General features: G+C 40.7%; 2 protein-coding genes across 6 annotated transcripts in view; one reads left to right on the top strand and one right to left on the bottom strand.

Annotated features, from left to right (window-relative positions):
* The window catches only part of camkmt (calmodulin-lysine N-methyltransferase), a 379453-nt gene extending 377836 nt beyond the window's left edge, over positions 1–1617 (bottom strand). For all 3 annotated transcript variants that reach the window (XM_043695646.1, XM_043695648.1, XM_043695647.1), the window contains exon 1: positions 1135–1617. In XM_043695646.1, the coding sequence (XP_043551581.1) occupies positions 1135–1284 (150 nt within the window). In that variant the 5' untranslated portion in view covers positions 1285–1617. The remainder of the gene's footprint in view (positions 1–1134) is intronic.
* A 107-nt stretch (positions 1618–1724) lies between these two features.
* prepl (prolyl endopeptidase like) overlaps positions 1725–12513 on the top strand; it is a 51120-nt gene continuing 40331 nt past the window's right edge. The window contains exons 1-3 of one of the 3 annotated variants that reach the window (XM_043695645.1): positions 1725–2123; positions 5746–5874; positions 12424–12487. In XM_043695645.1, the coding sequence (XP_043551580.1) occupies positions 1878–2123; positions 5746–5874; positions 12424–12487 (439 nt within the window). In that variant the 5' untranslated portion in view covers positions 1725–1877. The remainder of the gene's footprint in view (positions 2124–5745; positions 5875–12423; positions 12488–12513) is intronic. The other 2 variants (XR_006312463.1, XM_043695644.1) reach the window with 2 other exon arrangements.

Genomic DNA, 12513 nt, shown 5'->3' with positions numbered 1-12513 from the left:
GAGTTCAGAAGAATCAGAAGTGCTGTCATTGAAATATATAGGATTCTTAAAGGGCTTGAAAGGGTAAATGCTGAGAGAATGTTTCCCCTCATGGGGGAATAGTGGACTAGAATACACAGTCTTAAGACTGAGATGAGGAGGGATTTCTTCTCTCAGAAGGTTGAGGGTCTTTGGAACTCCTGCCACAGAGGGCTGTGGGGGCAGAATCCTTGTGGAGATTTAAGACTGAGGTAGCTGGATTCTTGATCAGGAGGGAAATCAAGGATTACGGGAAAAATGCAGGAAAGTGACACGACAAATGTCATATTGGCCATGAACCTATTGAATAGCAGAGCAGGTTCAAGGGCCAAATGGCAGGGTCTTGTTCCTTTTGTTAATGGTCTTTACACAGAGAAAATGAAGGGGTCATGAAATGTGGTGGAGAGGTAGAGTTTGGTCTCCTCAGTGTACATGTGATACTATTCCTATAGCTTTAGATGATAAAAGGGACAGTAGATGGATGAGGCAAAGGAAGTAGTCACATGGATTCCTGATGAAGGGCTTTTGCCCGAAACGTCGATTTCCCTGCTCCTCGGATGCTGCCTGAACTGCTGTGCTTTTCCAGCACCACTCTGATCTAGAAACACATTTGTGAAGTGACAACTTATTCAAGCATTTGGTGAAGAAAGCAAAGTTGACGATGAAGTGATCATAGGCTCGGCAAAAGGGTTGACCTTGTTTGTTTTCTGTCTGTAGAGCGGGTGTTGCCAGAAGTTTTCAGGAGTTGACAGTACCTGAAGGAAATTTCAAATAAAATAACGGCAGAAACGAATGGCATTCTGTGCCATATAGTAATCTAAATGTGCATAATTCTGAAGCAGGGACGAAAGTGTCTGATCACCTTGATCTAATAATCCCTTCACTTCAATCCAATTTCACTTGAAGATGACACTTGGTATTGACACCTTGTGTGCTATGTCACAGCACCGTGCCCAATTTACAATAGATTGGTGATCTACGATACAACACATATTGATAATGTGTAATTTACGATAAAAGAATAATGCAACAGGTTTCTTTTTTTCTCCCCAATCTATGCCATATGCCAAAATACTAAACTCCTGTAGCAGCACCTTCCCCAGGCTCACTCCTTACCCGCTGCAGCAGTTTCCAGCGGGATCTCGCCAGGCTGGGCTCCTCCAGGCTGAGCTGGACACTGGACGGTTGCTCACGCGCCTTTTCGTTTCCATAGCAGCCGGGTTCGGAGCCGGGCGCCGCGTTCTGATTCCCGGGGCCGCGTTCCATCCGCGCCACGAGAATCAACTGGTTCCCAGACTCGCAGAAAGAACAAAGTCTCTTTCTTAAACTACTGCTATTCCCTTTGAGTTATCTACAGGACACGTGTTCACAGGAATGCATCTTAATGATTGTTTCACGCTCACAACGTTCTAGCCTTTTTTAAAAAAAATCTTTCCCTCCCACAAAAGGCAGAGAAAAATTACAAAGAGAAAACACAATGTATCGGGGGAAAGGGAGCAGGGGGAAAAAAAGTCACAGTCACGACCGGCTCTCGTGCATCTGTTTTACTTCCGGTTAGAAGGAACTAAAGACCAAAGCGATCGACATGGAGTTGAAATCGACTTGAAAGGCGGTGAGGATTGGCTGGTGAGTGACGGGTGGGTGATTGATTTGTTGTGTCTCCTGGTTGCCGTCTGTTCCTGTCAGGACGGCTGGGCTGGCGGCAGCAAGGGACCGTTCATGAGAGATTGATCCCTGTGTAACTCCTCCTTACTGTGGGCTATTCAATAATCACTCTTTCTTCATCACGGGGGAGTTAAGACACGAGCTTTTGACTTTGTCTGTTGCAGCATGCGTTTCGAAGGCAGTGATCTCCCCGTATGGCGTGTGTTGTGAACTCAGCGATTCGTGGCTGGATTTTGACCAAAATGCACCGAGTGGTCGGCACGTTACAGAAAGTGAGGCTGGGCATTCATCGGTGCTGGCACATTACAGCGGCTCCGGATGGTGTGTTCAGGAGCCGCTCCGGAACTCGCTCTGGTAGCCGGAGCTTCACCAACCTTCCGAGAAACTTTAAAAACTTAGAAATGGAAAAGAATAAGTCATGTCGAGAATTCATCGGTGAGGTGAGTACCGTCCATATTCATAGTCTGCAGGGTAATCCAAAGTGACCGTGATATATGTGGTTCAGTATAGATATAATTTCTTAGTTTCTCTACAGAAGTAGACAATTGACCCTCAAGTTTACTCAGCCACTCATTGAGATCATGACTGATGTTTGTATTTTGAATTCCACATTCCCATCTACCCCCAGTAACCTTTCCAGTGTCCTGCCTAACGAATTAATCCACTGCTGCCCTAAGAAAGCATTCAGTGATCCTGACCTCCATCATTTTCTGAGGCAGAGTTCCAAAAGTGTACAACTCTCTGGGAGCAAACAATAAAATCCCCTCAAGCTCTGTCCTAAGTAGGCGACTCCTATTTGTAAAATCGCCGGTCCTGGTTCAGAATTTATTCTCTACAACATTTCCTCGTTTGACAGCTAGTGCTTGGGGAGTGCATGTAAGTAGAATTTGACATTTATCCCTAGGGGCAACTTCCATAATAAATGAGAACAATGAAACTGTTAATTAAACTAATAGAATGGTTGAAAGAATACACTTGCCTGAAATTGTCTCCATCACTTGAATGTCTACTTGAGTCTCAATACTAAACTAAACACAATTGTCCACGTAATTTTAATCAGAAAACTATGCAATGTGTAGACAACTCTCTTAAATTGTTTTGGCTATATAGTTTTAACATTCTGCAGATGCTGTAAATCTATACTAAAAACAATGAATTCTGGAAATCTCAGCACATCAGGCAAAATTTGTAAGGAGATAAACAGACTTAACTTTTCAGACCCTTGTTTTGTCATTAAAACTAAGAAATTAGAGATTTAACATTCGTACTGTAGATACCGAGTTGAGGATATTGAGTCAAGGGAAGAAAGTGACAAAAGAAATGGTTTGGAGTGGGAGTAACAAACTTATAAAAGATGATGGTTCAAAGCTAAGGAAGAATAGTGATAAGCCAGTAAAGGAATAAAAGATGGTTATGAAGGAGGTGTATATTTCCCTCTGAGAAAAGGGAGCAGTGATTTAAGATTTGAAATAGTTGAACTTTGTATTGAGGCAGTACATTGTAAGGTTTCTGATGGCAGGATGAGAGTACTTTTGTTTTGAAATTGTGTTGACTTCATTGGAACAGTGTTGGTGAGTGAATAGAGAATGGTAAGAGTGAATGTAAAGTAGCAAATGACTCAATGTTACAGCTGGACTCTGAAGACAGCTATTCAACAAACCCTGGTAACTCAAACTGTATTTGTTCTTTCTGATGTTTAACCTTCTGTTCCCTTTGGTCATTGCTCTATATTGATTGAATATCATGTTTTATGACTCCTTTATCATATTTTCAAATATCTTCTGATTGTTAGAAGTAGCATGTCTTAAGGATTGTCATAATCTATTGAGATGTCCCTTCCAATGTTAGAGAAATTGAATCTTAAAATCTCAGGAACTAAATGATCAAGGTGGACTAATGAGACAGTAATTGGTTAGGTTGGATTTTACCTGCATTTTTGTACAAAGCATATCTGGCCAATTCTCCACATGGTTGTGTCCTTGCATGCTGTTGTAGCTGTACTGGAACAGCTGGATTGGGGTATGGCACGTTCTGGAGCAGCATCTTGCATTCTCTTGCCAGACAGTTATCGGACTCATAGCCTGTAAAGCCCATCTCTGATGCTGGGGACGTTAGGAGGAGGCTGAAATGGATCATCCACTCAGCACCTCTGGATGAAGATGGTTGCAAGTGCTTCAGCTTTATCTTTTGCCCTGATGTGTGTTGGGCTCTCCTATCTTGAGGATTAACCTTCTTATGCACTGAGTTGTTTAATTGTGCACCACCATTCACAACTGGATATTAAGAACTGTGAAACATAGATCTAATCTGTCGGTTGTAGAATTCCTTAGTCCTGTCTCTCTCTTGTTGTTTATGCTTTGTGGCATACAAGTTGTCCTGTGTTGTAGCTTCATCAAGTTAGCACTTCATTTGTAGGTCTGCCTGTTGCTGCTCCTGCATGCCCTTCTGCACATTTAATTGAACAAGTTTGATCCCTGGTTTGCTGGTAATGGTAATGTGAGGGTTATGCCAGGATACAAAATTGCAAATTGTGTTTGAGTAAAATTCTGCTGCTGGTGATGGCCTACAGCGTGGATATCTGGCCCTAAGTTGCAATTCTATCCCATTCAGCACAGTGATCGTGCCACACGTCACAGTGGAGGATATTCTCAATGTGAAGATTAGACTTTGTCTCCACAAGGTGTGTCAGGTGGTCACTCCTATCAGTGCGTTGATGGATTGATGCACTTATGTTTTTCAGTCATGTTGCTTCCTTCACTACTTGCCACAGATCCAGTCAAGCAGCAATGTCCTTTAGAACTTGATCAGCTTAGTTAGAAGTGGTGCTGCCAAGCCACTATTGATGATGAACATTGAAGATTCCCTCCCATGAAATGAAGCTTGAATAATGACTGTGTGGAACAGCCCCAGGACAATGACCAACACGCTAACAATATACAAGTTAACACTTACAGGTTGAAATCTAAATCTCTGATAGGTTTAACCGTCAAGAGATCTGAAAGGATTGGCAAAACATATGTATGTAATACAAATTTGTGGACTCTTCAACTCTTAAATTTTTTGATTATCATTTCTGTGTAAGCAGCTTTGCAGTAACTCTAATTCATATCTATTTTCACTTTTCATCAATGTAATTTTGAATTGGAGGCAAAAGAGGATGTTGTATTATTGTTTTAAGGACTGGATATGCAAATAAACCAAGGACCAGGATGAAACTGCATAAGTAAATGCTGTTTTTGGTGGAGCAGACCTGTGCAAGAAACAAGTTACATCCATAATTATCTGTGACACTAAGTTGTATTTTAAACCCTTAAATAAATCCATGAGTTTTGCAACTAAACTGACTCCACATAACAATAACAAAAGATATGACACCATCCATCCATGGTTTGACACCATCCATCCACTGTTTCTGTGCCCTTTTCTAGCAACGTTTATTACTTACAAGTTCAAAATCTGGAATTTCACCTGTCTTGACATCTATCTTCCACTAACGATTGGAAAAGTTTTAAAGCAAAATGTCTTGTTACATTGAAAAAAATTGCAATAACTAATAATGGCTGCAGTGCTTTGTGAAGAAAACTTGTGTAGACAAGTAATATTTAATGATCGGTAGTACCAAATCTGAAAGGGAGACATTACCAAAACATTAGTGAATAGGGAAAAATAGGAGAGTGCAAAATTTAAATGATCAAATTAATGTAATCATTTGAAACTTGGCATCCTTGCATTTGTCCTGGTGAGTGCAAGATGATAAGCACTTTCAATCTATCTCTTTCAGCAATATTAAATAGACATTCATTTTTGTTTGTTAAAAACATATTCTGGTATAATTCTTGTTTTTGAAACTGTCCTAATCGTACATCCTACATTCATATAATCGACCGCATGCTTTAAAATGATACTTTCACTTGCAGCATATAATCAATACTTCAAAAAGTATTGAAATCATCCAGATGTGAAAAGATTGATATATAGTTGTAAAATATTGTCTTTATAAATGTTAAGTCATTTTTGGAAGGATGACATTGAATGATCTAAATTTTTTTTGTGTCTGTCAAGGAACATTTGAATGCTGAACTAAAATATTATAAATCTAAATCACACAAGTACAGTAAACTACAAGACTGGTTTAAAAGGAGATTGGAAGAAGTGTGCAACCAATATGTTTCCAACAGTTACAGTCCCGTGGTAAGTAAAAGTTTGTTATAGCATAATGCTGAAAATAGTACATTGTAATTGATTTTACAGCTTTTGTTATGATCCAGCTGAAGTTTTTACCAGACAAGTCAGATCCCAGACAGGAGCCTGGTTTGAAAGGTTGTAATTTTATTTGTTTTGGTTTTAACAAAGTGGTCTCCTGCTGAAAGGTACACAATGCAGTAGATTTTGCTATGAGAGCAAAACAGAAATTTATTACAAAAGAAATGGATAATAGAATAATCCAAACTATCTACTTATAATGGAAATTCAAAGGTTTTAAGCACACAGTAAAATTTTGGTACTTTCAAAACACTCCTTTATAAAATGTAAAGAAACAAAACAGCTTTTGTGTAGTGCCCAAAACACTGCACTTGGCGCAGTTCCAATAAACACCATCATGTAATATACACACCGGAATCTCTGTATGTAGACTGAAACTGCGATAGCTTCTTTCTGGATCTACTATGCACCTACAACGCACTCAGTGAAAATAACCAGTTTTGGGTTTTTACCCGAACACTTCTGGTCTGGGAGTGACACTACCTTTTTACTCCAAGATAATCTATTCACTAAATCTCACTCTTTTCTGAGGAGCACTGTTGTATACAGCCTCCTGTTCCAAAATCTTTCCAGGATAGTTGCTACTAAAGTTAAAAGTGAAACTAAAATTCTGTCAGTATGGGTGTTTCCCTTAAGTTTAAAATAAAATAATCCAGAATCTTCTAATAAACCCATTAGGCCCCATTAAATGTTGAGTTACAAACATTCCATTTGTGCACAAAGTGACTCTTCAGCCAGGCTTCAAAGGTTGTTTTGTAATGAAATCACCATCATTACAGATGTTCTTAAAACCACACACAAATCTGTTACTAAGTCAAAAGTGAGACCCAAACTCCCCTCCAATATCATTAAATATTGTATACACAAAAATCTGACATTTAACATCACTTTCATAAAAAACATATTTTATGTCAACACCTATGCTTGGACAGTATATTGTCCAATAGCCACTCTTGATGTAAGCTTTGGATCTTAAGCCATTAATCATGAACATGAAAAGACTCCAACATAAAATTTATGCCTCAATACTTAAAAGTGTAGAAGTAAAATCATATATGTACATTAATTATGCAGCGGAACGTTATACTGTACTTTCTCATATTAGACCATAAGATATAGGAGTGGAAGTAAGGCCATTCGGCCTATCGAGTCCACTCTGCCATTTAATCATGGCTGATGGGCATTTCAACTCCACTTGACCGCACTCTTGCCATAGCCCTTAATTCCTTGCAAGGTCAAGAATTTATCAATCTCTGCCTTGAAGACATTTAACGTCCCAGCCTCCACTGCGCCCTGTGGCAATGAATTCCACAGGCCCAGCACTCTGGCTGAAGAAATGTCTCCTTATTTACATTCTAAATTGACTCCCCTAATTCTAAGGCTGTGCCCACAAGTCCTAGTATCCCTGCCTAACAGAAGCAAATTCCCAGCATCCGTCCTTTCTAAGCCATGCGTTATCTTATAAGTTTCTATTAGATCTCCCCTCAACCTTCTAAACTCTAATGAATACAATCCCAGGATCCTCGGCCGTTCATCGTATGTTAGGCCTACCATTCCAGGGATCATCCATGTGAATCTCCACTGGACATGCTCAGTGCCAGTATGTCCTTCCTGAGGTATGGGGCCCAGAATTGGACGCAGTATTCGAAATGGGGCCTAACTAGAGCTTTATAAAGTCTCAGTAGCATATCGCTGCTTTTACAGACCAACCTTCTTGAGATAAATGACAACATTACATTTGCTTTCTTAACCACGGACTCCACCTGCAAGTGAGCCTTTAGAAAATCCTGGTATATCTCGTTGGCATGGATAAGCTGGACCAAAGGGTCTGTTTCCGTGGTGTACATCTTTATGACTCTGACTCTAGTTGCACAAGAGGTCCTGCATTAGTGACCTAATGGCAGCAGGGACTGTAGTAATTTCCGGGCTGCTGGCAGATGTCAGTTAACATCATTAGTCAACCAAATAATATGAGGCCATTGTAGTTCAGTGGTAACTTTTGACCTAATTGGAAGTTTCCAAGGGACCCTGAATCGCAAAGAAATAGCTTGCTGAAAGCCGTCAGCTCTCCTGTGACCCACGCCCTGAGATCTTCATTCCACCCTTTGGTCTGGAGTAACTTCGTGATCCTGGTTCTTCGATTATAGCAGTCACAGCTCCTAGTGGCATTGGCAGGCACTGATGAACTGCTATCCTCTGACTGGATAGCCATTGCCAAGGACCTGAATCTCCGTGAAGACCTCCCTGGCCACCTATGTGCCTGAAGGTGTCCAAAAGCTATCATGGGATTTCTCTGATGATTCTGTGACCAAAAGGGGAGACTCTTGTCAGACTGATTAAATCTCACCCATAAGTACAAGTTGAGGAATACTTTGAGAGCCCCAGAAAGTGAAAAGTGCCATCCCTACCTAAACCATCAGGTCTGGGTGGTGTTCTAATTTATGCAACCTGATATACTTCACCCCTAAATCCATGGCCATTTGCCCAGCTTCAGGCTGGCTGCTAATTTAACCATGAAAGTACAGAACTTTAATCAGCAATTGGCTTTTATATTAGCACATTTTAAAATAGAAAAACATTCAAGGGTAAATCAAACCAGCAAATATGGTGAATTTTAGAAAATTTAAAGGCGGGTTCACCAAAAGTTTAGCCAGATGGGTTGGTTTTAAGGAAGGACAAAATGTTTAGAAGAGAAGTAGAGTTGCTGATTCTTAAAAAATGAAGCATAAAACATTAGATGTAGGGTTGCTTGCTGAGCTGCAAAGTTCATTTCCAGGCGTTTCGTTACCCTACTAGGTAACATCTTCAGTAGGCCTTAGGTGAAGCAATGCATTCCTGCTTTCTATTTGTATGTTTGGGGTTCTTTTGGGTTGGTGATGCCATTTCCTATGGTGAAGTCATTTACTGTTCTTTTTCTCAGGGAGTGGTAGATGGGATCTAACTCGATGTTAGACATCACCAACCCAAACGTCTGGAAATGAACCTTGCAGCTCAGCGACCAAACCTACATCCAAAACCTCAACCTGAGCTACAAATCTTCTCAAAACCCGCTAAGCATAAAACATATGGTGTGGCCACCAGTGACGAGGTGGTGAGAAAAATAATGTACAAAGGTGTGAGGCTGAGGAATTGAAAATTTAGGGAGAGTTTGTAGGGCAGTAGGAGATTGCTGAGAAAAGGAGAAAACAGTACCATCATGATATAAATATAATGTTCAGAAAATTTAATGGAAGGAACTTGGTAGATTGGGAGACAAACAAGGCAAAGAGGAAGCAATTTGAAAACAGCACTCTTTTTTGCTCAAAATGTTTCAAGTTGCAACTCACTTCCAGGTGCTGGGACTGCAGACTCTCATCCCACTCTACATATAATCATACCTAGTGGTGTCATAAATAATGTGCTGATGTAAAGCAATTGGCTAAATCCTTACGTCCCCAAGCACAATTAAATTCCATAAGTTGCTCTTTAAAATAGGCTTTATACTTCAACACTAAATATTACCAAATCCAGGTTCCCCCTCCACATTATTGCCAAACCACAGTTTATGATCCCAGCTGATGCTAATACTGAAAATGTAGTATCTCAGAGTGAGACCTGGTTTCATAGACCATAAGTTTAATTTTCCTTTTTGTTTATTGTGGTGATCAGCCACAGAATATATTCACAAGAGGCTGCCAATGTAAGACAATATAAAAATTTCTTAAGCGCAAAATAAAAGTCGAAAGAGCCAACCTTTTTACCCTAAACAAAAACCTTGTTTCAACCTTGACGATAACAAAACTCCATGCATCTTTTGCAATATACAGACTTCCAGAAGTGTTGGTCACAGAAAACAAGTCCTAATACAGGGAATATGACTATTTCCTAAAATTGAATGTTATTCAACATATAAGGCAGCGCCGTACTATCCATCATCCAGTGTCTGGGCAGAAAGAACGATCTAAACTTTGAACAGCCCCCAGCTTCACTAGGCGGCATGGTGGCACAGTGGTTAGCACTGCTGCCTCACAGCGCCAGAGACCCGGGTTCAATTCCCGCCTCAGTTTGCACATTCTCCCCGTGTCTGCGTGGGTTTCCTCCAGGTGCTCCGGTTTCCTCCCACAGTCCAAAGATGTGCAATCTAATCTAATCTAATCTAATCATATCAAACAGTTCTGGTTCCTGTTTGCTTATATGATCAGCCCTCCTGCAACTACAGGGATAGCTTCAGTAGAGTTACTAATGGGGAGAAGACTCCGCTCCATATTAAATCTGATCTTCCCAAACCAGAATCAGGGGAGGCTAGTGAACAGCATCAGGAACACCAGTGTCTGTTGCTAGACTCTGCCAAGCGAGAGAGACTTTACTACAGGAGACAGCGTCTGATGTAGCAACCACCCAAATGGCCCTGCATGGGTACGTGGCTTGGTCGACATGAGGTCAGGACCAATGAACTATAAAGTTCAGGTAAGTATGATGATCCTGAACACGCACGTGGATCATGTGAAAGCTGCAAACTCACAAATGGTGCAGAAGCAAAACATGCCCCGCTCCTCGGAACATTCGGAAAAGCTGTCTGAACCAGTGGTTTCTCCTCCCCATCAAGCATTGAAGAAACCTCTGAATCTGAGATTGACACAGTGAATCTTGATGCATTGACAGTTTTGCTGCCAGGAGAAGAGAGTAAATTTCTCCAGAGACGTTCCCAGTGCAAGAGGCAAGCTCTCATGTGTTGTGCACTGCCCGAATCCGACGCAGAGGTGGAGGAATCTGACCTGGTGCTAAAATGCATCAGTGGACGCTACAAGAACAAGGACCAGCCTTTGTCCTTGGACTCTGAGAGGGAGGGATGTAGTGATTGTAAGGAGGTCACCCAGGTGGACATCATAGAATATGAGTTCCTTGATTGGTGCTGTTAATCTGATCCAGTCAGGGAGCCCTGGCTGACCAATATAAACAGAAGTGTCACAGGTTCCATTCGCCCTGAGCGCTGCGTCTGAGGATGTCAGGCCAGTGTCAAGGACTTTGCACATGTAAATAAAGAGTAACTTGGTGACAGGATACTGGCCTCTGTGGAATTATTCCATAGATTTACGTCACTCTTCCACTTTCAGACTCACATTATTATTATTTAAGAACTTACTATGAACTTTCATGAACAGAATTAGTTTCAGTAATAATATAATTCCTGCAAAACTTCATATACCAGACTCCGATCTGCAGTATCTTGTCATCTAAAATTTGAATCATATCTCACTGATATGTATAGTTGCATCTGTTTGTTTTCTTCCTTTTGTGTAATAATTAGTTTTTTTTTGTTAAAGAACATCTGTACCCTTGTGTGAATGTGTTTTACAAGCTAACTACTACATTAACCAACCCTAAAAATTAAGTATATAATGATGTATTAAGTCAGGTTTTATTTTGGATCTGACTTGATAGCATTGCCATCAGTTGGGATCATAACAACGAGATGAAGATATGTCCAGAATCCTGTTAGGCTTGAGTGCCAGGATTTTGACCCAGCACCAATGAATGAATGGTGATATACTTACGAGGCACAACTGTATGGGATTTAGAAAGAAACACCCATACAGTATTCCCAGGCATGGGCTGCACTTGTTCTTCTGAGTAGTTGGGTTTGAATGGCTCCCGTGAAGACATTTTAACAGTTTCCTTCAATGCATCTTGTAAATGGTACATACTGCAACCACAGTGAAAGAAGTTAATGTTTAAGGCATCCAATCCCTCCACCACCAAGGCTCAATAGCAGCAGTATATAGTATCTACAAGATGCACTGTAGAAATTCACCAAAGATCCTCAGACAGCGCCTTTGAAATCCATGACCACTTCCATCTAGAAGGACAAGGGCAGCAGATATGAGAACTCCACCACTTTCAAGTTCCCATCCAATCCACTCACCATCATGACTTGGAAATATATTGCTGTTCCTTCACTACCACTGGGTCAAAATACCGGAATTCTGTTCCTCAGGGCGTTGTGGGCCAACCCAATACAGGTGGACTGCAGCAGTTCAAGAAGGCAGCTCACCACCAACTTCTCAAGGGCAACTAGGGAGGTGCTATAAATGCTGGCCAGCTCACATCCCACAAAGGAATAAATAACTTCAACAGGTATCAGTCAAGTAGGTTTTGTCTTGAATAGTGTTGAGTTTCTTTGTGTTGTGGAAATACACTAGTCCAGGCAAATGAGGTGTGCTCATCAGTCCTTGATTTGTACCTTGTGATGGTTTGATGACTAATGTGGCAGGAAGTTGTTATTGTATTTATGTAGCTGCTGCAGTCAAGGTTCTAGTCAAAATCATTGTTCAGTCTTAACTCTCATGGGATAGAAAATAGATTATTATTCGTGTTCTTTTGAGCTCATTCTTCGGTGGTAGGTTAGGGATTTGAGAGCTCCTGATTATATAATTAACAACGGATGTGTTTTATGATTACCATGCTGATGTCACAACCTTTGTTTAATTGATTCTACAGATACAAATGAAAGATTTTGAGTATTTTGAAGAAGATGGCTGTATTTATAGAAGACATCAGAATGGTGAGTCTTTAATAATCAACATTGAA

The sequence above is a fragment of the Chiloscyllium plagiosum genome, chromosome 9 (genome assembly GCF_004010195.1).
Source record: "Chiloscyllium plagiosum isolate BGI_BamShark_2017 chromosome 9, ASM401019v2, whole genome shotgun sequence".
NCBI lineage: Eukaryota > Metazoa > Chordata > Chondrichthyes > Orectolobiformes > Hemiscylliidae > Chiloscyllium > Chiloscyllium plagiosum.
This window is presented reverse-complemented; position numbering and strand designations above follow the sequence as displayed.